The 24582-nt window shown below is 42.5% G+C and overlaps 1 protein-coding gene and 1 long non-coding RNA gene across 3 annotated transcripts in view; one reads left to right on the top strand and one right to left on the bottom strand.

Annotated features, from left to right (window-relative positions):
• CSMD2 (CUB and Sushi multiple domains 2) overlaps positions 1–8770 on the top strand; it is a 1528443-nt gene extending 1519673 nt beyond the window's left edge. For both annotated transcript variants that reach the window (XM_073665735.1, XM_073665736.1), the window contains 5 exons: positions 1004–1116; positions 2873–2960; positions 3055–3190; positions 4053–4226; positions 5814–8770. In XM_073665735.1, coding sequence (XP_073521836.1) covers positions 1004–1116; positions 2873–2960; positions 3055–3190; positions 4053–4209 — 494 coding nt within the window. In that variant the 3' untranslated portion in view covers positions 4210–4226; positions 5814–8770. The remainder of the gene's footprint in view (positions 1–1003; positions 1117–2872; positions 2961–3054; positions 3191–4052; positions 4227–5813) is intronic.
• Positions 1–24582, bottom strand: part of LOC141217012 (uncharacterized) — a 63792-nt gene that overhangs the window by 17800 nt on the left and 21410 nt on the right. The window lies entirely within an intron of this gene.

Raw genomic sequence — 24582 nt, 5'->3', positions numbered from 1 at the left:
TCTGATGAGTCCAAATTTGAGATCTTTGGTTCCAACCACCGTGTCTTTGTGCGACGCAGAAAAGGTGAACGGATGGACTCTACATGCCTGGTTCCCACCGTGGAGCATGGAGGAGGAGGTGTGATGGTGTGGGGGTGCTTTGCTGGTGACACTGTTGGGGATTTATTCAAAATTGAAGGCATACTGAACCAGCATGGCTACCACAGCATCTTGCAGCGGCATGCTATTCCATCCGGTTTGCGTTTAGTTGGACCATCATTTATTTTTCAACAGAACAATGACCCCAAACACACCTCCAGGCTGTGTAAGGGCTATTTGACCAAGAGGGAGAGTGATGGGGTGCTGCGCCAGATGACCTGGCCTCCACATTCACCAGACCTGAGCCCAATCGAGATGGTTTGGGGTGAACAGGACCGCAGAGTGAAGGCAAAAGCGCCAACAAGTGATAAGCATCTCTGGGAACTCCTTCAAGATTGTTGGAAGACCATTTCCAGTGACTACCTCTTGAAGCTCATTAAGAGAATGCCAAAGCAGTCATCAAAGCAAAAGGTGGCTACTTTGCAGAACCTAGAATATAAGACATATTTTCAGTTGTTTCACACTTTTTTGTTAAGTATATAATTCCACATGTGTTAACTCATAGTTTTGATGCCTTCAGTGTGAATGTACAATTTTCATAGTCATGAAAATACATAAAAATCTTTAAATGAGAAGGTGTGTCCAAACTTTTGGTCTGTACTGTATAGGATCTGTATTTAATCTGGATTTCTTAGTGTAATATTAGCGTTTGTTCAGAATCTATTCGCTGTGACAAAGATTCAATATTAGCGATAGCTGTAATATAGCAAATGCTTAGCGCAGCAATGTTGCATGTACATGTCAATTTAATGAAATAGGAGATGTGCAGCTAAATAAAGGAAACCATCAGCAATGTTTTGTGTGTACGGCTATAAATAATAATGGACTACGCTCCTCATGCAATAGTGTATTATGATTCTTGTAGGTATTTTCAAAAAGGAAGAATTCCACCTCCTTCTCCAGGCATATCAGATACGAGGACCAAAGGACATTGTCATGGAAAAGTTCAAGATGGAGAGTTGGGCTTTGGACGGACATGTAAGTTTGCTAGTCTTTATCGTAATGAAGATATGGAAATGTAAGACAGGACTGGATCATCATATACAGTAACTACTAATTACAGACAAAGGCCACAACCCAAAGCACTAAGATGATGCACTCAAGAATTTTTATTTCATGTGAAGTATGTCACTCTGAAAGGTTAAATGTCATTAGAGGAATGTATCATTTTTGACAGCACAAGGTCATGGATGCCAACTAGCCCAAACTTAGTAGGTATAGTCCGCAGATGAGTCTCAAGGTTTCATTGAGCTTAAATCTGAATTCAGTGCATGACTATTGATTGCTTGTGAGAATAAGGACAGATGATGGAATGATAAGGACACTCCTATTGTCATGTGAATACAGTCAAGTTATAAATGACTGAGAAAGACATTCAGCTACCCTGAATATAAATGAAGGACAGGAATCTAATCGCCTCAGAGGTTTCCTGCAGAAGGGAAAAGAACAAGAGCCTCTTATCTATTGTCACATGCTATCTTTCTATTCTGCAGATTTTGCATGTTAGAATTAAACCATGTGCATCCATATGAGATCTGCATTGTAAAACTAGATTACCACCGGCCTGGTGTAGTCATTTCTACATATCCTATTATGTCAACCTTCATTGAGTGTATTTTATCACTTGATAAACAGCAACATTGGCACACTCACAATAGGTTGCTGGTAGCATTAACAAACGCATACCGAACCAAAAAATGACAAAGAAAAATTATTTTTGTTAAGGAAAGTGTGTGACCATCGGGAACAGGGATCATTACAACAATACAGAATATGATGGGGCAGTTTATGTAAAGGGTAATATATAATAATGCCACATTTTGCATTTATGGAAGTTGTAGTCATAACCGAGCTGCTGTCCTCTTACACTCTGGCACTTTACAGGAAAACAATGTCCCAGATCTGGTGTGCTGTCAGGTGTTGGGTGCATCACACTCACTTGTACGCCGCAGGCCTCCGCTGCCTCCAGGCATTCCACAAGGATTATCAGTATGGCCTCCCACTGCCTTGAATGATTGGTACATGAGGGCCCTAGCAGCCCACTGCACCTGAACTTGACCTTCTCACTCTACTTCCCTATCTGAATCACTACCAGGAAGTGTCTGTGTTTTACCTACCCCTCCCACTGTGGGCTCGTCCCAAACATCAACTATATCTTATACCTATAACTTGAGCTAGCTACAGTTACTATCCTATAACAGTATGTACTAAGCCTATTCTTATCTTATATCCTAGTCTATTTTAATCTATACAGGCCTATGCTTACCCTGTGCACATTCTGCACTATACACTACTCACATTGTATGTTAACTCTTCGCATTACTTACACACTGCACATTACCACAACACAATACATGGCAATTCACATGACACAATACATGTATAAAAACACATGACATTATACACATTACACGATTGTTGTCTTACGGGACAGGAAAAAGGCAATACAGCCCTCACCCTTACAGAAGTGTCCTACTTTCTTCTAGCCTCACGATATCCTAAGATGAGTGGTGTAAGATAGTCAGCTTTAAAAAAAATAAAAAAACTGCTTTTTTTCAAAGCATCATCTTGCGCCACTCACCTAGAGATCTTGAGCTAAGAGGAAAGGTAGGTAAGGACACATCTGTACATAGAAGATTCATTTTGAAACAGCATACAAAAATTATCAGTGTATACTCTGTATTCTCTATGTATTTGCTTATGTATAAAAATGATTTGTACCGTTCTAACATAGGTGTCATCTGAATCTGCGGGAGGAACATATGTTTTTCAGGGCTTTGTGCGTGGAAAGGGATTTGGCCAGTTTGGACTCCAAAGGATAGGTAAGTGGAGCTACAAGTGTGGCATGGATTGATATGGATGTAATTGAAATTGGAGCTAAAATTGGCTAACTTATGCTCTCTTGTGGTTCCATAGACAGGAGATTACTCGAAAATAGTCCTGACACTATAGGACATTTCCCATCTAACAGCAGCTCGGTGGCAGCTGCTATCCTTGTGCCTTTTATAGCTCTCATCATTGCTGGTTTTGTTCTATATCTCTACAAACACAGGTATGATCCTTACTAGTTGTGCATTCTCTGCCATGGAAGTGCATGGAATTCAGTCTATGGCTATCACTCAATGTAGCCATGCAATTGGTTGACATATTGCAGAAAATAATACTTTGCAATTCCTAAGTGTTTCCCTTAGTTTCGGGTTTACATCAGATCCCGCTTTGTGCAGTTACGTTCCATAGATCTATATTGTTTTTTCATCTCTTTCTCATATTTGTGTTGGTGGATATCCAATTTCTAGTATCTTTGGCGTTGCAGTATGAAATGTAGTGTGTTGATTTAGGTTTTAACAAAGGCACTGGAGTCAAAAGCTGAACATTGTGCTTACCTCTGGACCATATATAGCTCAGTAAGGTCACAGTCTTTCCTCGTATGATAATAAGTAAGGTGATACAAAAATCCCCTTTAAAGGGAATCTGTCACCTGGTTTTTGCTAACTCTGCATAACCCCGCCCACACCACTACATAAAAGCTGCCAATCAGTGTTGGGGGTGTGGTCGGACTACCTTTCAACAGGTCAAGTAGTCATCTAGTGATAATCTACTGTTGATAAAACAGTGATTTTATAAAAACTACAGCCAACAGCCCAGTAAGTGACACATTGCTGGAATCAGGGTCTCTGTCTCTACATCATGCTGCTCTCAGATTAGGCAGCAAAATTCCGGTGACAGATTGCCTTTATTTAGTTACAGTAACAGTTTTTATAAATGCACCAAAGATTATAGTTTGTAGTTTGGGTGCCACTAAATGATATATTCTGAATTGTGCTTTGCCCTTCACTTCCATGTACACACTAAATATTGTCGTATGTAATATGTCTTCTTTAGCCCTCATCAGCTATTTTTTATTTTTCATGTAGAAGACCTAAGGTTCCGTTTAATGGATTTGCCGGACATGAGAATACAAATGGTAGGGCCACATTTGAGAATCCCATGTATGAACGAAATGTGCAGCCTACAGAAATTGTGGCAAATGAGACAGAGTTCACGGTCAGCACAGTGTGCACTGCTGTATAGCACCCGCCCTTTCCCAGGTATGTGGAGAGACATTTCTTGCTATATAGAGACAAAGTGCAAAAAATCTAGTTAGTAGATGGTTAAGATGATGTACCAAACTCTAAAAATGCCCAAATTTCTACAATCCATGATAGACAGCGTATTGTATGTTATGCCATTCATGGTGGTTCTAATCCTATAATAGTTTGCAAAATTCTAGTTGTAAGCACAGGCCAAGTGTACCCAACGATATAAAGATCCCTATGGAGAGCAGGCGAGCGACAATCAGAGAAGGCTCCATAGCAGAAGTGGGTCAAATTACACTTATTTGTCAGTATCGGTTTTTGGCCACACTCAAACATTTGGTCAGTATTTTACATCAGTATTTGTGTTTCAATAATTTTTATTGGGTATTCATTCTTATCTGGGGAAGAGAAAGGGGAAAAAAGGTAAAAAAGGGAAACAAGGGAAGGGAAATACTTATTAAGAAAGTTCAACAAGGAAAGAGGAGGAGGGTAAGTAAGGGGACAATTTAGAGCAAAAATACAAGAAAACAACAATAGCCTAAAAGAACAATATTTTGCAATTCACGGAAGTTAAAATTAGAATAACAAAATAAGTACCTGAGAGGGACAAATTAAGGGAATATTTGACTCCAAGGATCCCATTTTTTATAACATTTTTATAACATATTATTTGAAATTGCAAATTTACATTCATGTTTTATGTAGTGATATTTTCTCAATAATGTCAGTAAATTTTTGAGGATTACATTAGTATTTGTAAGCCAAAACCAGGAGTGGAACAATCAGAGGAAAAGTACAAATACTGATGTGAAATACTGACGAAATACTGAATGTATGAACGTTGCTTTTACAGGGTGGCACAATATAATTATTGGCTGAGTAAATATTAAAAGAGGTTTTCCCCTCACCTGTTAAAACCCATCTACTTGATTTTCTTGCCTGGAATTTAAGGTGAATGCAAACTGCTGTATAAGATGCACCGGACCATAAGACGCACACAAAATTTTGGGGAGTAAAATAGGAAAAAAATGTTTTTAATAAACTGGGGTCCGTCTTATAGTCTGAATTTACGGTAGCATACCAGGGGGGTGGCGAAGGTGGAGCGGGGTCCCAGGATGCAGGGTCGCTGCTGCAGGAAGCTGGCCGCGGCAGGAGAGGGGCGTCATTGAGCTGAAATCTAAATCTGCGCATGCGCCACCTTCAGCCGCCATTTTCCTGAAGTCCACCGCCTGGAAATTAATTGGTATAGTGGGGACTCCACTCCTGCCTCACTGTCGACATCTTATTGAAGCTTAGGGTCCGCAGCTTCACACCACCAGGACAACCCCTCCTCTGAACCTGGGGCCAGTAGCGTTGTCCCACTCCTGCCGCCGGCTTCCTGCAGCAGCGACCCTGCCTCCTGTGACCCCGCTCCACCACCACCGCCCCCCCCCCGGTAAGCTACATTCAGACTGTAATACGCACCCCCATTTTTCTCCCAAATTTGGGGGGGAAAGTGTGTCTTATAGTTCAAAAAATACAGTAATAATAACTAATAATAATAATAGTAATAATAATGTGATATTTGCAAAAATAAAAATCTTTTTCTTTTTTTTTTAGTAAATTAGATTTACTCGGAGTCTCCGTCCTGTCTTTACCTTGCCCTGCACATTATCAGTGGGCAGCTGATATCACCAGTGCCACTTGTAGCCACACCATGTTTTGATGACATCCAATGTGTGCCGGGCTGGTGGATTCAGGAGAAACCAGAAGCATACCTTATGTACTAAGATGAAGTAATGCCAACAGCAGACAATACACCCTCTCTGCATCAATCTGCTAGAGTCTCATGCAGCCTTGGCAACTGGGTGTCTCATAACAAGTGGCAAGGCTGCCACCTCAAGAGGTTCTTACCCTCCAGGGACACCGTGCAAGTGCTTTTATACCGAACTTGTATACATGCAATGTTGGTTGGAAGTGGATATAAACAAACCTATATATATAAAAATACATATTTTTATTCTGCAAAGAACCAGTTCCAAAAAGTGCTTTTCCTCCATTCTTCTCCGCCTGATCCCTGCAGCACATAAAAGACTGTGTGGCATTGGCAGGAAGGGGGAGCGCAGCCTTACACCCCAAGTTGGCATTTTTGTCTTCAACCAGCCAACACTTGAAGGAGAGCTGTTTATCAATGCTGTTCCAAGCTAGCCCTTCCTATCGGTCAACTGAACACGTCGGTGCTTGCCGTTACAGCTGAAGATGGATGCATTCAACCAACCTAAAATTCCACCTTACATCATTCTGAAAAGTTTTCCCTCAATACCTTGAAGTCACGTTCAGTAGGATATTTGAGCTTTTGTGAGCAATGCATTGCAGGTTCCTTAAGGTTTCTCATTGATGTTTCCTTGCTAATAAAAAGAATTTCAGGTACAAATCATTGCGATAAGAGGGACCCTTACCAAAATGGATTTATCAGGAGACTATGTGAAAACTATATAAGGAATGTTCCTGATTTGGACATTCGAATGTTCTTCTGTCTGCCGCTATGGAAGGGAGAATAGTCTTGTGTGGTAGCGTCACAGTCTATAGTAAAATACCTCCTTCAATGACCATGAATGAAATTAAGATTTCTTTGAATGTTATGTTATACCAGGTTACATCAAATCAGCAACATTGCAATCTTATATAGATTTATATTCTCATTTTAGGGTTCTGTATAGGTATAGGAATGTGACCAGAAATGGTTCCCAACCCCAGCCCTTTAGTAGGAAGTCACATGCAGCCAGCAGTGATTACAGCTGATGGAGACAACACTGATCCTGCTTTTCACACATAATATTTGGTAGTTTCCAGAAACACACATTACACATTATTTCACTTTTTATGTATTTCCATATTCTGCTGATTTACCTGGTTGATGTTACGTGCTACTTTTCATGCTAAACCATTGACTACCTCTTCTGTTATTGAGTGATGAAGGTCTTTGCAGTACTTCTATTTGTCTCCTGATACTGTCTGGGTATGAGCATTCATAGTTATTTTTGGCATTGTGTGCCCATTTTAATTCTCTTTTTGCCATAGGAATAACAGAAGCAATTCACTGTTGTGTTATTCCAAGCCTACAAAATTAACTGAATTTATAAAAATAGTGTTAAAAATAAGATACCAATGATATGTCAGTTTTGCATGCATTCCATTCTTCTACAATGTATAAATGTGGCATAACCTTAACTATAGACCAGTATTGGAAGTATATATGATGCCCTTTAATAGCTTTTAATAAAATGCCAACTCTAGTCCTCCAGCTATTGAAAAACAAATGCCAGCAGTGTCTGAAATTAATTAGTCAGGGAATTAGGAAATGCTGGGACATGGTTTAAGCTGATGGAACTATGTGACAAACGTAATGTTTGGCACTAATAGTACATATCTATTGAAAGGTCTTATTGCCACAAGGTGTCCTTGCATGGCTTGTGTACTACGATATGTGTCCCTGCAATGCATTGCTACATTTTACTCTACATTATGTTGGCAGGTTACACCTTTACTGTAGTGCCACAGGGACATTCTATACAGGCACATGTAGCAGTTATTATTGCACTTGTTAATGAACAGATGACTAATAAGGTGAATGTAGCCCATATATTTATTTATATTGAAATATCTTGTTGGGGATTAATGCAAAATTCAGGAATGAAAGGAACAAGCGCACTGTCACTATTTTTTTTTTAAATGGTATTTCTGCCTCTTTAAAGATACATAGAATAATGACTGATGCATAACATGGCGCTTCTGAAAAGCCTCATTATAAGAAATAGCCATTAACTAGAATGTTGGGAGTCTAGTTACTCCCATTGTGTCCTTATGTTTCAGAAATCAAATGCATGAACAACTTATTCTAGCTAATCCTAAACAGGCAGAAATGGTGATTTATTATATATATTAAAAGGAACTAATATGTTTAGCAACTTATTTTATCGGTGCTTTAACCTCTTTGCACAACACAGTTGAGCCGACTGCGGAATACGGCAGATGTGCAGATGGTGAACTTACCTAGCTCGGGTTTACAATGAGGCTACACTCTTTCTCCCTGTCCGCTCCTAGCTCCTCCAGTCTGAAATGCAAACATTATCAGGACTAGCGAAACAGCTCATTGCTCCGCCAATGGCCTCCCCCTTTGCGACCCACTTACTACCCGTGGAAAGGACAAACAGAATAAATAGACTATTTTGTACAGAGATATATTTTTATGAAGATAATTTGTACAGGTCAAAAAATATAGAAATTAAAAAAATCTAAATGAAACTGAATCCTTTATGTCCTATTTGGATTATTGTATCCTATGGTAGTGATGAGCTTTTTTGTAAATGTAAAAATGTACAAATGCCTTGTTTACAGAAGATGACTGTATATATGTAATCTATACACACTCTGGCTTGTCTGCAATATAAACTGTTTAATTTATGTGTCTCTGTATATGAGGCTTCATTTTTGTTCAATTTGCCTTTTAATTTTCATGATTTTGAAAAGCTATTTTAAATTTTTGGAATTCAAATTAAATCTAAATTTTTGCATTGCTTTGTCTACTGTGAGTTTTGTATCTAGAGGGGCGGAATGGCTTTCCCTTGGATCATAAGATATTAAAATGCTTGTTACAGTGTTCAAATTTTCTGCTTTAAGAAAATAATATGGAACATAAAGTGTTTGTTTTCTGGTTCGTACTATCGGAACATATAAAATATATAAAAAAAAAATCATGGATTATTTTTATTACATACACACATAGTTACATAGGTTGAAAAAAAGACACAGGTCCATCAAGTTCAACCTTTCTCCACCAGTTATACATTATGGCTGGATTATACAGTATATAGCCCACAATGCCATGTGTTATGAAAAAAGCATCCAGCCCTGTTATAAATTCTGTATTACTGTAGTATCTGCCATTATTACCTCTTTCGATCGGGCATTCCCCATTCTGACTGCTCTAACATCCTTGTTACTCCCATTTCTTTGTGTTAAATGGGTTGCATTCTTTAGACAGTCCATTTTTTATTAGCAGCAAGTCCTGCTGATAAGACCTTCAGTGATCTGATGTAATTTATGGGGGTAACCCAGAATTGGGTCACTTGTGGGAGGTTTTCACTGTTTAGGCTCATCATGGGCTTTCCAAATGCATCTTGACACCTGCAGACCATTCCATCAAAGTCTGTGCTCCAAAACGTCACTTCCTTTCTGAGATCTGCTGTGCACCCAAACAGTAGTTTTCCCCACATATGGGGTATCTGCTTACTCAGTAGAAATTGCACAACAAATTTTGGGTTCCATTTTCCCCTGTTACCCTTGTGAAAATAAAAAAAATTGGGGCTAAACGAACAATTACCAGGTTCTGCGCTGAGGCTCTGCCACTGCTTCCACTGTCTGTAGTTGTCTGCTCCTCTGACATCCTGTCAACAGCGCTGCAGCCAATCAATGAGCTCAGTGACTCTAAGTTGCTTGGGCAGAGCTGCTGAGTTATTGGAGTTATTGGCGGCAGCACTGTCAACATGAAGTCAGCGCTGGAGATAAACTGCAGCCAGGGTTTTTTCAAAACTCCATGGACTTTGAGAGCTTTGGTGTTAGTCTCATAGGCTCTCATAAAGAGACTGACTTCTGGTTCCCTCAGCTAACAGTATAACACCAGACCAGAATGGAGTTTACAAATCATCAGTTAAGAACTCACCCATTAATAAATTGCTAACTTTTTAGATGATGTACTTTACAAATGGACTGTTGGGGGGTTGCACAGTGCTTCTTTAATTCAACATGTTTAAATCACACAATCCCTTTTAAAGCTAGGGTTTAGTTTTTCAGTTGTTCAATTTCATAGGTTGATTACAATCATTGATCAACTTGTAAATAGTTGGTCAGTGCTTATTTACTGGCGACTTCACAAGCACCAACAAAAACTCTATTTGGACGAATAATTGTTTAGAAGATCTTTCTGTCCTGATACAGATTCATTTTGTCAGCCACACATGCCCTGTTTACTGTATATGAGATTATGTTCTGCTGACAATTTTTATCCCAACATAAATGAACCAATCAGCCCTGACATTGGCAAAGTGCAGCCGACGTGTTGAAAACACTGGCTCATCCTGTCCCGTCCTCCCAATATCACCACTATCTGCATCCCCTGGATGCAAATAGCGGTGACTATAATGGTGGAGAAGTGAGCAGCCGGCTCCTTCTTCCACCATTCAGCGTGTGCGACTGAGACAGCAGACGCGATGGCATCACTATATTGTGTAAGCTATGCGGAGCATCAGTGCATATGCCACTGGCCAATCAGAGGCTGGCAGCTGACGTCAGCATGCCCCTGACTGGGGGAACATGGCAGTGACATCATGTGCCATGGTTCGCATGCCAAAGATAATGTGTAGCAAGATGGAGCAGCAGAACAGAGGCAGGAGCTGCTGGACAGAACAGAGGACAAGTGGTTCACCTAACACGTCCTCCCACACACCGGGAAAAAGTCCTTCTCCCCCACTGGACTGTGGGAGGGTTCTTGCACTAATGTGCTGCTGCTATTCAGCATGTGGAAGCTACATACTTCAGTCTGCTCCTGTGAGGCTGACTAGCCGGCGATAGGTAATGGTCATGCTGACTGGCTGAGGCATCATCTCCTCTTTCATCCTTCACATGCATAATGTGAATGTGAAGAAAAGGAGGTCACGTGGGACTCAAGGGAGAAGGGGCCTGGCGTTGATCCCTGCGCAGAGGAAGATACCAGGAGACACCAAGTGACACAGCGGCCCATTGCAGGTACCAGCCAATCTGGCAATTGCCAGATGGCCAGTCCTGCCCTATATGTTTCCTTCACTCCTTCTCGCCAAAGACATTTTTTTTATTTTTCAGTTTTGCTTTTTTAATCCACGTCTCCCAAGAGCAAAAACTTTTTTATTTTCTCATTGACATACTTAACCTCTTACTGACATCCTCCTTACATGTATATGGCACGTTGGGAGCGGGTGTATGGTGTATAGTTCACGGGGAACACATAGCCGACATCTGCATCTAACAGAGGAGAGGGCTGACCGCAAATATTAGCCTGTTAAATGGCACTGTCAATCTCTGACCGTGTTATTAACATAATAGTGCGCCGACATGGGGCACGTCATTCTATGCACGCATCGTCTGCCCCAATGGATTGCTATGACAGCCGGAGGTCTGTTGAAGACCCCTGAGATTGTTATCCTGTGGCTGGGCTTCAAAAATAATTGTGATTTTGGCAATATACAGCAATACTGTGGTATTGCTGCATATACAGTAGAACAAGCAATCACGCGATCACAGGTTCAAGTCCTCTAACAAATACAGTAGAAAAAAAGTTAAAAAAAATACTAAATGAATAATAAGAACATAAAGTTCAAATCACCCTCATTTCCCCCCATTAAAAATAAAGATATTAGAAAAATAAAAATCATACACACATGTAGTATCGCTGTGTCCATAAAAGTCCAATATCTCAAAATATAAAATTAATTAACCCTATAAGAAAAGGCCATAAACAGAAAAAAAAATAAAAACTACCAAAATTGTTGTCATTTGGTCACCACAACACCTAAAAAAATGCTGCAAGAAGCTATCAAAATGTCATAGCAATCTCAGAATGATATCAATAAAAATGAGGTCTCGTCCCACAAAAAATAAGTCCTTACTAGTGATGAGTGAGCATGCTGGTCACTATTCGTTACTTGCCCGAGCATCACAGTGCTTGAGATGCTCGGCGAGTAATTTTGAAATGCTCAGGCAAGAGCTCGAGTCCCCACCCAGCATGTTTGGCGCATTTTAGGCAGCCAATTACAGTGGGGGAAATAATTATTTGATCCCTTGCTGTTTTTGTAAGTTTGCCACTAACAAAGACATGAACAGTCTATAATTTTAAGGATAGGTTAATTTTAACATTGAGAGATAGAATATCCAAAAAAAAATCATGAAAATCACATTGTATAAATTAGATAATTTTTTTTGCCTTTTGCAGTGAGAAATAAGTATTTGATATCTGTGGCAAACAACTCTTAATACTTGGAGGCAAAACCCTTGTTGGCAAGAACAGCAGTCAGACGTTTTTTGTAGTTGATGATGAGGTTTGCGCACATCGGAGGAACTTTGGTCCACTCCTCTTTGCAGATCATCTCTAAATCATTAAGATTTTGAGGCTGTCGCTTGGCAACTCGGAGCTTCAACTCCCTCCAGAAGTTTTCTATGGGATTAAGGTCTGCAGACTGGCTAGGCCACTCCATGACCTTACTGTGCTTCTTTTTGAGCCACTCCTTTGTTGCCTTGGCTGTATGTTTTGGGTCATTGTCTTTCTGGAAGACCCAGCCACGACCCATCTTTAATGCTCTTATTGAGGGAAGGAGGTTGTTCGCCAAAATCTCATGATACATGACCCCATCCATCTTCCCTTCAGTACGGTGCAGTCGTCATGTCCCCTTTGCAGAAAAGCACACCCAAAGTATAATGTTTCCCCCACCATGATTCACGGTTGGGACGATGTTCTTAGGGTTGTACTCATCCTTCTTCTTCCTCCAAACAGGACGAGTTGAGTTAATGCCAACGAGCTCAATTTTTGACCCATCTGACCACAGCACCTTCTCCCAATAACTCACAGAATCATCCAGGTGTTCATTGGCAAGCTTCAGATGGGCCTGCACATGTACCTTCTTGAGCAGGGGGACCTTGCGGGCACTGCAGGATTTTAAACCTTTAAGGCGTAATGTGCTACCAATGGTTTTCTTGGTGACTGTGGTCCCAGCTGCCTGTAGATCATTAACAAGTCCCCCCCCCCGCCTAGTTTTTGGCTGATCTCTCACCTTCCTCATGATCAAGGATACCCCACGAGGTGAGATTTTGTAGCCCATTGCAGCTTTGTGCAGGTCTATGATCTTGTCCCTGACATCCTTAGAAAGCTCTTCGGTCTTGCCCATGTTGTAGAGGTTAGAGTCTAACTGATTAATTCAGTCTGTGGACAGGAGTCTTTTATACAGGTGACTAAGTAAGACAGCTGTCTGAAATGCAGGTAATGAGTTGATTAGGAGCGGCTAACTGGTCTGTAGGAGCCAGAACTCATAATGGTTTGTAGGGGATAAAATACTTATTTCTCACTGCAAAATGAAAAAAAAAAAAATCTAATTTATACAATGTGATTTTCTTGATTTTTTTTGGATATTCTATCTCTCAATGTTAAAATTAACCTACCCTTAAAATTATAGACTGTTCATGTCTTTGTCAGTTGACAAACTTACAAAAACGCCAATTGATCAAATACTTATTTCCCCCACTGTACTATGTAGGGATTGCGTGACAGTCACTGTAATGCCGTAGCCATGTTGGTTGTGGCTGGCCACATAACGTCATCGGGTCTATATAAGACTTGGGACCCAATGCTCATCACAGTTTACCGGTCAAAGACACAGAGTAGGGAGAGCTGCAGCTGAGCGAGGGAGAGAATTGGCTGTTATTTCAAACAGAGATTCCACACCACTATCAGAAATCTACTCTAACAGTCCTTGTAAGGACTAATTCTGAAGAAAATATTAATCCTGCTGATAGCACAAGTTAGGCAGAGTTTGTGGAGCGCTAGTATAGTACAGAATAGGGTCCATTGCACGTTCTTTCTGCTGCTGGAACTCCTATCAATAGCCCTAGATATCAGGGCTGATAATATTATTTTTTTCTCTTAATCCTGCTAATTTTGGTGAAAAAAGAATATAATACACCATTTTTACAGCTCCATTTGCTTGTTAGCAGCATACAGCCAGATTTGGTTGATTTGACTAGTATTGCTGTATTGTGGAAGCAGAGAAACTTGTCCATCACCTCAGGTGGTCAAATAGTACTGCATTATTAATCCTGTTTTTTTTGCAAACTGCAAAATATTATGGTGCATTTAAAGTCTGGTACTTGTGTGTCAAAAATATATTCACACTTGTTCGCTGACCAATAGCATCAGTATACCCTCACTGGGCAAAAGAATTGGTCATCAGAGTTGATCAAATACTGCTGTATTAATCCTGATATTTTTTGCAAGCTGCAAAATATTATAGTCCATTTAAAATGGGCAAGGCAAGTGGCAAGGGATGGGGAAGTGGATGTGATGCTGATGGCGCATGCAGAGGCCAAGGTCATGGGCAAGATGAAACTGTGCCTGCTGAGGGAGCACAACAAGCACCCACATCATGCCGACCAACCTTCCTGTCCAAATTTCTAGGAGGCCGCGGAACACCACTCTTGAAGCCAGAGCAGTGTGAAAAGGTTGTTGGTTGGATAGCAAATAATGCTTCCAGTCAATTTGCTACCACCACAACCACCACCTTGTCTTCCACAGGGTCCAGTATCAGTAGACATGTGTCTGAACCACATATTCCATACTCTGATCCTCCTTCCTCCCACCATGCCGAGCGCCTGGAGACAAGTGATACCACACTTCGACACTCTGAAGAGCTGTTCACATTTCCATTTATAGATTTTGGCCTCTCGCTCGGTCCGCTTCAAGCAGGGCAAGAGGAAAACGCATGTAGTGATGCCCAAATATTTGAGCAGTCACACGAAGGTGACTGTGGGAAAATGAAATTACTGTCGCAAGAGGTAGATGATGATGATGAGACACAATTGCCAGCAAGTAAGGAGGAGGCCCAGAGTGCGCACTTGGAAGATGAGGTGGCAGACAATAAAGTCACTGACCCAACCTGGCAAGGTGATATGCAGAGCGAGGACAGCAGCACATAGGGGGAGGGAGATGTAGCATCACAACAGGCAGGAAGAAGCAGTGGGGTGGCCATAGACACAAGGCGGACAACTGTTCCCCAAAACAGCGATACTAGGAAAGTTGCCAGGCCAACTGCTAGGTCTTTCAGAGTCTGGCTCTTTTTTAAAGACTGTCCAGTTAACCCAAAAAAGGCCATTTGCAACATCTGCCATGCCAACATCAGAAGGGGCAGCAAAACTTCCAGCCTGACCACAGCTCCGACACATGACAGCAAAGCACCCGACTACCAGGGTACAGAAATGGTGTCTACGGGTGACACCACTGCCTCTTCCTGTGTTGTACATGCACGCCAAGCCTCCTTCCATGATGCAGGCGAAGATGCCTCCCACCCTACACCTGTCGTTGCACACTTGCAACCATCACCATCAGCAACCACATCCACGTCCTTGTCCCAGCGCAGTGTTCAGTTGTCCCTACCCCAGTCCTTTGAACACAAGCACAAATAAGCAGCCAACCACCCACAGTCCATAGCACTAAACTGCCACATTTCTCAACTGCTTGAACTGGAAATATTGCCTTTAGGCTCATGCAGACGCAAGCTTTCCACAACTTCATGGCTGCAGCCATCCCTCGGTACTTGATCCCCATGCGCCACTATTTCTCCCGGTATGCTGTCCCCGCCTTACACAAGCACGTGTCCCAGAACATTACATGTGCCCTCAAAAATGCAGTTACTGGGAAGGTCCATCTAATTTCGGACATGTAGATAAGTGCTTGTGGCCAGGGATGGTACATGTCACTGACGCACACTGGGTTAATATTGTGAAAGCCGGGACCCAGTCGGACCCTGGGACGGTGGTACACATCCTCCCATGGGCCTCCCTCTGACCTGGGAGTCAGAGATGCTTTCCCATGCTGTTCCCATGTCATTTGAGCACTGTTTCCGTTGATTTTACCAATTTTTAGTCCCCTTCCAGACCTCCGGGGGGGCACTGGAAAAATACTCAGGTTTCCCATAGACTTACATTGGGCTCATTACTCGGGTTACCCGAGCATCACGATTTACTCTACCCGAGTAATGAGTACCCGAGCATTATAGTGCTCACTCTTCACTAGTCCTTACATACCTCCATCAACCAAAAAATGAAAAAGTTACACGGCTCAGAAAATAATGACACAATCAATAATTATTTTTTTTAACTAATTTCCAAAATTTTTATACCACTAACACAATGAAAAACTGGATACGTTTGGTATTCCCATAAATGTACCGATGATGAAAATCATATTGCCAGGTAATTTTTATCACATAATGTGCACCATAAAAACAATTCCCAAAAAACTGAATTGCATTTTTTTTTGCAATTTCAGCGCACTTGGAATTGTTTTCCCGTTTTCCAGTACATTATGTGGTAAAATGAATGGTGACATTCAAAATATAACTCATTCCGCAAAAAACAAGTCCTAATTAGTGATGAGCGAGCATGCTTGCTACTGCTCGGTGCTCGCCCGAGCATCTCCCTACTCGAGATGCTCGGCGCTCGCCGAGTATTTCCGGGGTTGCTAGGCGGGAGATTGGGTCCCCCCTACATGTTTGGCGCTCTTTAGAGCTCCAATCAACATGGAGGGGTTGCCTGCCATTCACTGTAATGCCGTAGCCATGTTGGTTGGCCGCATAGCGTCATCGGGTCTATATCAGACCTGGCGCTGCCTTGTTCGTCACAGTCACTCCGGAATTAGACAGTGTAGGGAGAAGTGCTGCTGCGTCAGGGAGAGATTTGCTTGTGTATTAGGTAGTGTAGGGAGAAAAACCGTACATTACACATATCCATCTTAACAAACAGTCCTTCTGAGGACTAATCCATCTGCAGAGATATCAGGCAGGCAGTGTATATAGGCAGGCAGGGTATATAGCAGACTGCATTGCATATAGCACAAGAGGCTCCATTCCATTTCTGTCTTCTGCTGCTGTTAGATATTTCTATACAAAGGCCCAGGTCTTAGGGGCCAGGAATACTTTTCTTTGAATCTTAATCCTCATTATTTGCTTAAAAATCAACCCAGAGAACACCGTTTTTCTGCGCCATTGGCTTGTTGGCACTGCAGAATACAGCCAGGTCCTTTCCATATTATAGGACTAGAAATCCAGCTATTTAAAACTGTGTTTTCTCCGTCAAACGGATCACATATACGTTGTCAGAAAATACTGCCATTTCTGGCCTCTATTAAAAATTTCCTTTTGTGTGTCAGTGAAGCAATTCACAGCAGTTTGCTGTTCTAACTACTTACCTACAGGCCAGGTATTTAAAACTGTGCTTTCTCTGTCACACGGATCACATATACGTTGTCAGAAAATACTACCATTTCTGGTCTCCATTAAAAATTTCCTTTAGTGTGTCAGTGAAGCAATTCATAGCAGTTTGCTGTTCAAACTACTTACCTACAGGCCAGGTATTTAAAACTCTGTTTTCTCTGTCACACGGATCACATATACAGTACAGACCAAAAGTTTGGACACACCTTCTCATTTAAAGATTTTTATGTATTTTCATGACTATAAAAATTGTACATTCACACTGAAGGCATCAAAACTATGAATTAACACATGTGGAATTATATACTTAACAAAAAAGTGTGAAACAACTGAAAATATGTCTTATATTCTAGGTTCTTCAAAGTAGCCACCTTTTGCTTTGATGACTGCTTTCACACTCTTGGCATTCTTTGATGAGCTTCAAGAGGTAGTCACCGGAAATGCTTTTCACTTCACAGGTGTGCCCTGTCAGGTTTAATAAGTGGGATTTCTTGCCTTATAAATGAGGTTGGGACCATCAGTTGTGTTGTGCAGAAGTCAGGTAGATACACAGCTGATAGTCCTACTGAATAGACTGTTAGAATTAGAGATGAGCGTTGTTCTACTCGAACTGTTCGCCAATCTCAAATTCGAGCTGTTTTGGGCGGTGTTCGAGCCGTTCGGCGAACACGAACAATTTGAGAAAAATTCGGCTGTTCGAGGTTATGTTCGATAACTGTTCTTGCACCAAAATCATAACTGGATTTTTTCTCAGTAATGATGAAAATTAATGTTAATACGCAGTTTGAGTGTACAGCGGGGTGGGGGGAGGGGCAGGGGATGGATCTCTGCAGGAACAATGAAGATCTCCATTTTTTTTTTCTCTTTCCCGCATTTACAGTGGGGAGGTGCAATCTGTCAGCCTATCAGCAGCGCACACACGGAGCGAAGTGCTTTTTTTCACACAAGCAAGGGCATGTGTCATTGGCAGTGTATGTCACATGTCCTTGCCCTATAAGACCAAGCCATTTTCCCCGTCGCCACCATTTTCTCACTGCTGCAGCTGCGTGTTAGACGGCACCGCTGTTGCTGTGTGCGCTATACCTTGTTAATTTCAAGCCAATTTTCGCACAAATCTACAGATAGCTTGGGAGTAGGGAATAGTTGTGATTGCAGTCCTTTTAAGGACTAGGTTACAGCATTTCCTACGACTTTTATCAGGCAGGTCTGTGCTCTTAAATAGATAGATTGTGGGAGTAAAGACTAATTGTAATTGGAGTCCTTTTCAGGACTAGGTTACATCAGTTCCTATCAGTTTTTGCCAGGCAGGTCTGTGCCAGTGCTGTGCAAGTTTTTTTCACAGCATTTAGCTGAATCTAGCAAAGCTAATCCTTTTTGGCCTATTGCAGAGTGTATTAGTCAGTGGAGTAGCCTATCTGTGTTGCAAGATATACCACCTGTGTATAGAATACCAATTTTTTTACTGCACCTAGTGAAGTAAAATCTTTTGGGCATAGCATCATTCTATTAGTCCATCTATACTGACCTCCATCAGGTTGCAAATTGAATATAATTTTTTTCTGCATCTAGCTCTGAAAAAATATTGGGCTTCTAGCTGTGTGTGGGACTTGTTGTATTAGTCCATCTATACTGACCTCCATCAGGTTGCAAACTGAATATATTTTTTTCTGCATCTACCTCTGAAAAAATATTGGGCTTCTAGCTGTGTGTGGGACTTGTTGTATTAGTCCATCTATACTGACCTCCATCAGGTTGCAAACTGAATATATTTTTTTCTGCATCTACCTCTGAAAAAATATTGGGCTTCTAGCTGTGTGTGGGACTTGTTCTATTAATCCATCTATACAGACCTCCATCAGGCTGCAAACTGAATATATTTTTTTCTGCATCTACCTCTGAAAAAATATTGGGCTTCTAGCTGTGTGTGGGACTTGTTGTATTAGTCCATCTATACTGACCTCCATCAGGTTGCAAATTAAAAATAATTTTTATCTGCATCTACAGTACCTCTGAAAAAATATTTGGGCTTCTAGCTGTGTGTGGGACTTGTTCTATTAGTCCATCTATACTGACCTCCATCAGGTTGCAAATTGAATATAATTTTTATCTGCATCTAGCTCTGAAAAAATATTTGGCCTTCTAGCAGTGTGTGGGACTTTCTCTATTAGTCCATCTATACTGACCTCCATCAGGTTGCAAATTAAAAATAATTTTTATCTGCATCTAGCTCTGAAAAAATATTTGGCCTTCTAGCAGTGTGTGGGACTTTCTCTATTAGTCCATCTATACTGACCTCCATCGGGTTGCAAATTAAAAATAATTTTTATCTGCATCTACCTCTGAAAAAATATTTGGGCTTCTAGCTGTGTGTGGGACTTGTTCTATTAATCCATCTATACAGACCTCCATCCGGTTGCAAACTGAATATAATTTTTTTCTGCATCTAGCTCTGAAAAAATATTTGGCCTTCTAGCAGTGTGTGGGACTTGTTCTATTAGTCCACCTATACTGACCTCCATCAGGTTGCAAATTCAAAATAATTTTTTGTCTGCATCTAGCTCTGAAAAAATATTTGGCCTTCTAGCAGTGTGTGGGACTTTCTCTATTAGTCCATCTATACTGACCTCCATCAGGTTGCAAACTGAATATATTTTTTTTCTGCATCTACCTCTGAAAAAATATTGGGCTTGTAGCTGTGTGTGGGACTTGTTCTATTAATCCATCTATACAGACCTCCATCAGGTTGCAAACTGAATAAAAAATTTTTCTGCATCTACCTCTGAAAAAATATTTGGGCTTCTAGCTGTGTGTGGGACTTGTTCTATTAGTCCATCTATACTGACCTCCATCAGGTTGCAAATTGAATATAATTTTTTTCTGCATCTAACCCAGCCAATAGTTTTGGCCTAATACCACAGTTTGGCCACTCAGCTCTGCTCGGTTCCCATCCATTGTTTTTTTGTGCAAACAACTCCAGAGTTGTGAATTAGTTAACCACCAAAATGAGTGGAAAAAGGCCTGCTGCTGGTGGAAAGGGGAATAGGCGTGTTGGGAAGGGGAAAAAAGGTTGTGTCCGTGGGGTAGGTGTTAAAGCAACAGTAACATCTGCAGAAGAAAGACCATCTTCCAGCCAAACTAAAATGTCTACTTCTTTTAGCGGACAATGTGACAAGATCCCTTTCTTACGGCCACGCCAATCGCTACAAATTCCAGATGAGGCACAAAAACAGCAGGTGCTTCAACGGATATCAAGTGCTCCTTTAAGTGGGCTCTCCTCCACATCAACTTCAACATCACAAATACTCCAGTCCTCAAAGGTGTCACCCCAATCGCACTTGCTTCCTCACAGCTCCCAAATCTCCAGCTGCCCGTCTGAGTATGAGGTAGAACAGATGGTTGAGTCTGCAGAGCTGTTTACTCATACTATAGCCTGGGAATCAGAGGTCGACTCCAGCGCTTCTGTGAATCCAGACGAGGAAATGATCTGCACTGATGCCCAGAATCTTTATGAGTCGGATCCAGGACCAGACGCAGAAGGTTCTGACCATAATGTAGACCCTCATTCCCAAACTGTAACTCCTGTTGGTGGAGACAATGAGGAAGACGATGATAAGACTCAAATACCTGATTGGAGCGACAACTTTAGTTTTTTGACAGGGCAGGAACAGGTTGGCTCTGAGGACGACAGGTGTGATAACGCACAGGGTGATGATGATGAGGTTGGAGATCCCACTTACTGTTAACCCACAGTCAGCCAAGAGATGAGGTCAGCAGAGGAGGTGGAGGAAGATGCTAGTGACGACGAGGTCAGGTTGCGCCTTCCTGGACAGAGACGTAGTACTGGAAGCACGTCAACAACTGCATCCTCAAACACAACTCTGCCTCTCACCACAAGTCGTGGTGGCTCTTCAGGTCGCATGGGTGCTAAGCCTTGCATAGCCTGGGCATTTTTTCAGATCGATAAAGATGACCCAACTCGTGTTATCTGTAACATTTGTCAGCAAAAGCTAAGTAGAGGCCAAAAAATACATAGTTTGAGTACTTCATGCATGAACCGGCACATGGACATGAAGCATAAGTTGCAGTGGGAAGCTCAGTGTGCTACAATGCGGCCTAGCCGGCCGGGCCAACCACCGTCTGCCATATCTTGTGCATCCGCGGCCTCTTCATCCTCTGTGACTGGGGGGACAGCAGTCACACCTGTTTTGGGGCGCAGACCTGCCACCTCTTTACCCGCAACAGCCAGCGTGATTGGCAGGTCATCATTTTCTTTGGAGGTGGTAACACCAGCTGGTGTTGAGCGCTGTCCGACATCGATAGCACCACCTTTGGATCAAGGCAACCTAACATGTCCGCCTGCATCTTCCTCACAGACCGGCAGTTTGCCGGGGACACCCTTATCAACCCCGTCTAAGCACAATAGCCAGCCCTCGGTCCCTCAGATGTGGACAAGTAAAAGACCATTTCCTCCTAGCCATGAGAAAGCTAAGAGGTTGAATTTCACCATCTGCAAGCTCTTGGCTACAGAAATGCTGCCTTTCCGCCTGGTGGACACAGAGGATTTTCGAGACCTTATGTCCGTCGCAGTGCCCCAGTACCAGATGCCCAGTCGGCACTACTTCTCAAAGAAAGGTGTGCCTGCGCTCCACCAGCATGTCGCACACAACATCACCGCTTCTTTGAGAAACTCTGTGTGTGACAGGGTGCATTTCACCACAGACACTTGGACGAGTAGGCATGGACAGGGGCGTTACATGTCGCTGACTGGGCACTGGGTAACTATGGTGACAGCAGGACAAGGGGCTGCTGTCCAAGTCTTGCCGTCCCCACGAGTTGTGCGTCAATCCTCTTTATGTCAAAGTTCCTCCACTGCTTCTGCCTCCTCAACCTCCTCTCGGTCTTCCACCTGCACCCAAAGCCTGTCTGGTCATGCCACAAGGTTTCTAACTGCGCAGAAGGGATCCTGCACACCTTCTTACTATGCTGGCAGTAGGGCTCAACGTCATCAGGCGGTTTTTACATTGAAATGTCTGGGAAATGTGAGTCACACAGCTGAGGAGTTGTGGTCAGCTCTGGAGAACCAATTTCATGAATGGTTGTCTCCACTGGACCTGAAACCAGGGAAGGCCGTGTGCGACAATGCTGCAAACCTGGGTGCGGCCCTTCGCCGGGGCAATGTCACACACGTGCCTTGTATGGCTCACGTGTTGAACCTGGTTGTCCAGCAATTTTTAGCCCACTATCCCAGACTAGATGGCCTTCTGCAGAGGGCACGGTCGCTGTGTGCTCACTTCCGCCGTTCGCATCCCGCAGCTCAGCGACTTACATCTCTACAGAAGTCGTTGGGCCTGCCACTTCACCGGCTAAAATGCGATGTGCCTACCCGGTGGAATTCAACTCTGCACATGTTGCAGCGACTGTGGCAGCACCGACAAGCCCTGGTGCAATACATTCTGACGTATAGCCTGGGCCAACGAGATCCAGAGGTGGGGCAAATCACGCTGGAGGAGTGGTCTCAGATCAGGGACCTATGCACCCTTCTGCACAGTTTTGAAATGGCGACGAAGATGTTTAGTGCTGACGATGCCATTATCAGCATGACTATTCCGGTGATTTACATGCTGGAGCACATGTTAAACAGAATTCGGAGTCAGGTGGTGGCACAAGAGGAGGTGGAGGAAGTAGAGGAGGAGGAGTTGTATGCGGAAGGGCTAACATCTGCAAGGTCCAGACGGTCGGCAGCACCAAGGCGGCAGGCATGTGAGGGTGGGGGAGATGGTTTTACCAGGGCGCATGGTAGCAGCCAAACTAGTGAGGAAGGTGCAGGAGCCCAGGAAGAAGTGGAGGACGAACTGATGGAAGACTCATCAGATGAGGGAGACCTTGTTCACATTTCTGTTGTGCGAGGTTGGGGGGAGAGGACAGAGGAAGGAAGCATGATTGTTACCTCGCCACCAACACAACAGGGACTTGGTGCTCCTGGATGCGCAACACACATGAGTGCCTTCTTGCTGCACTACCTGCAACATGACCCTCGAATTGTGAGAATTAGAAATAATCCTGACTACTGGGTTGCCACACTGTTAGATCCCCGGTACAAAAGTAAATTTGCAGAAATTATTCCTGCCATAAAAAGGGATGCACGCATGCAGGAGTATCAGCAGAGACTGTTGCAGAATCTTACATGTGCTTTTCCACAAAATACCAGTGGTGCACGTAGTGAATCTCACAGTTCCAACTTGCCAACCGTGGGACCGTCAAGTGTTCAGCACTCAAACCGTAAAAGAACCACAGTATCTGCTGGTAACATCAATTTTGCGGAATCATTTCACCACTTTTTTAGCCCATCCTTTGCAAGGCCACAGGAGACAAGAAGTCTGACACATAGTCAACGCCTAGAGACGATGGTACAGGAGTATCTCCAAGTAAACATTGAAGCCATGACTGTGTCACTGGACCCTTGCTCTTTTTGGGCTTCCAATCTGGATAAATGGCCGGAGCTAGCCACTTACGCCTTGGAGATCTTGTCATGCCCCGCAGCCAGCGTTCTGTCTGAACGTGTGTTCAGCGCTGCTGGTGGTGTGCTGACAGATAAGCGCACGCGGCTCTCCACTGATAATGTAGACAGACTCACGCTCATAAAGATGAACAAATCATGGATCCGAAACGACTTTTCTACCCCTGTGTCATCCTGGGGAGAGTAAAAGCTTGATGATTGGTTAAAATCACCCTACCAACCGTTTTAAGCTTTCAAATTACTAATCATGTTTATCTGTATCTTGGCTGGAAAATAATTTGGGCTTTGTAGCAGTGTGCAGCACTGATTCTATTAGGCCATCTATAATAAGCTCCACCAGATTTAAAATTACTAATCATGTTTATCTGTATCTTGACTGGAAAATAATTTGGGCTTTGTAGCAGTGTGCAGCACTGATCCTATTAGGCCATCTATACTAAAGCTTCACCAGATTTAAAATTAATAATAATTTTTAGCTGCATCTAGCCCGGAAAATAATTTTGGGGCTCCAAGATGCGCAAGACACATAAGTGCCTTCTTGCTGCACTACCTGCAGCATGACCCTCATATTGTCAGAATTCGAAGTAATCATGACTACTGGGTTGCCACACTCTTAGATCCCCCAAACTTTTCGATCAACCTTTTCATTTTAATAAAGACCAAAAAAATGGTCATTTTTGAAATTATAAGCATTAGCAGGTTGTTAGAAACTGAAATCAAACAGTTTTCAACTCAAAACTTTATTCTAGGTGATGTTACATTTTCACATAGGACCCCTTGTTCGAAAGGAGCTTCTGAACTCTCT

The sequence above is a fragment of the Phyllobates terribilis genome, unplaced genomic scaffold (assembly GCF_046119375.1).
Source record: "Phyllobates terribilis strain yellow unplaced genomic scaffold, ASM4611937v1 Scaffold_2__4_contigs__length_985480577, whole genome shotgun sequence".
NCBI lineage: Eukaryota > Metazoa > Chordata > Amphibia > Anura > Dendrobatidae > Phyllobates > Phyllobates terribilis.
The sequence above is the reverse complement of the archived record's forward strand: the minus strand, read 5'-3'. Positions and strand labels throughout refer to the sequence as shown.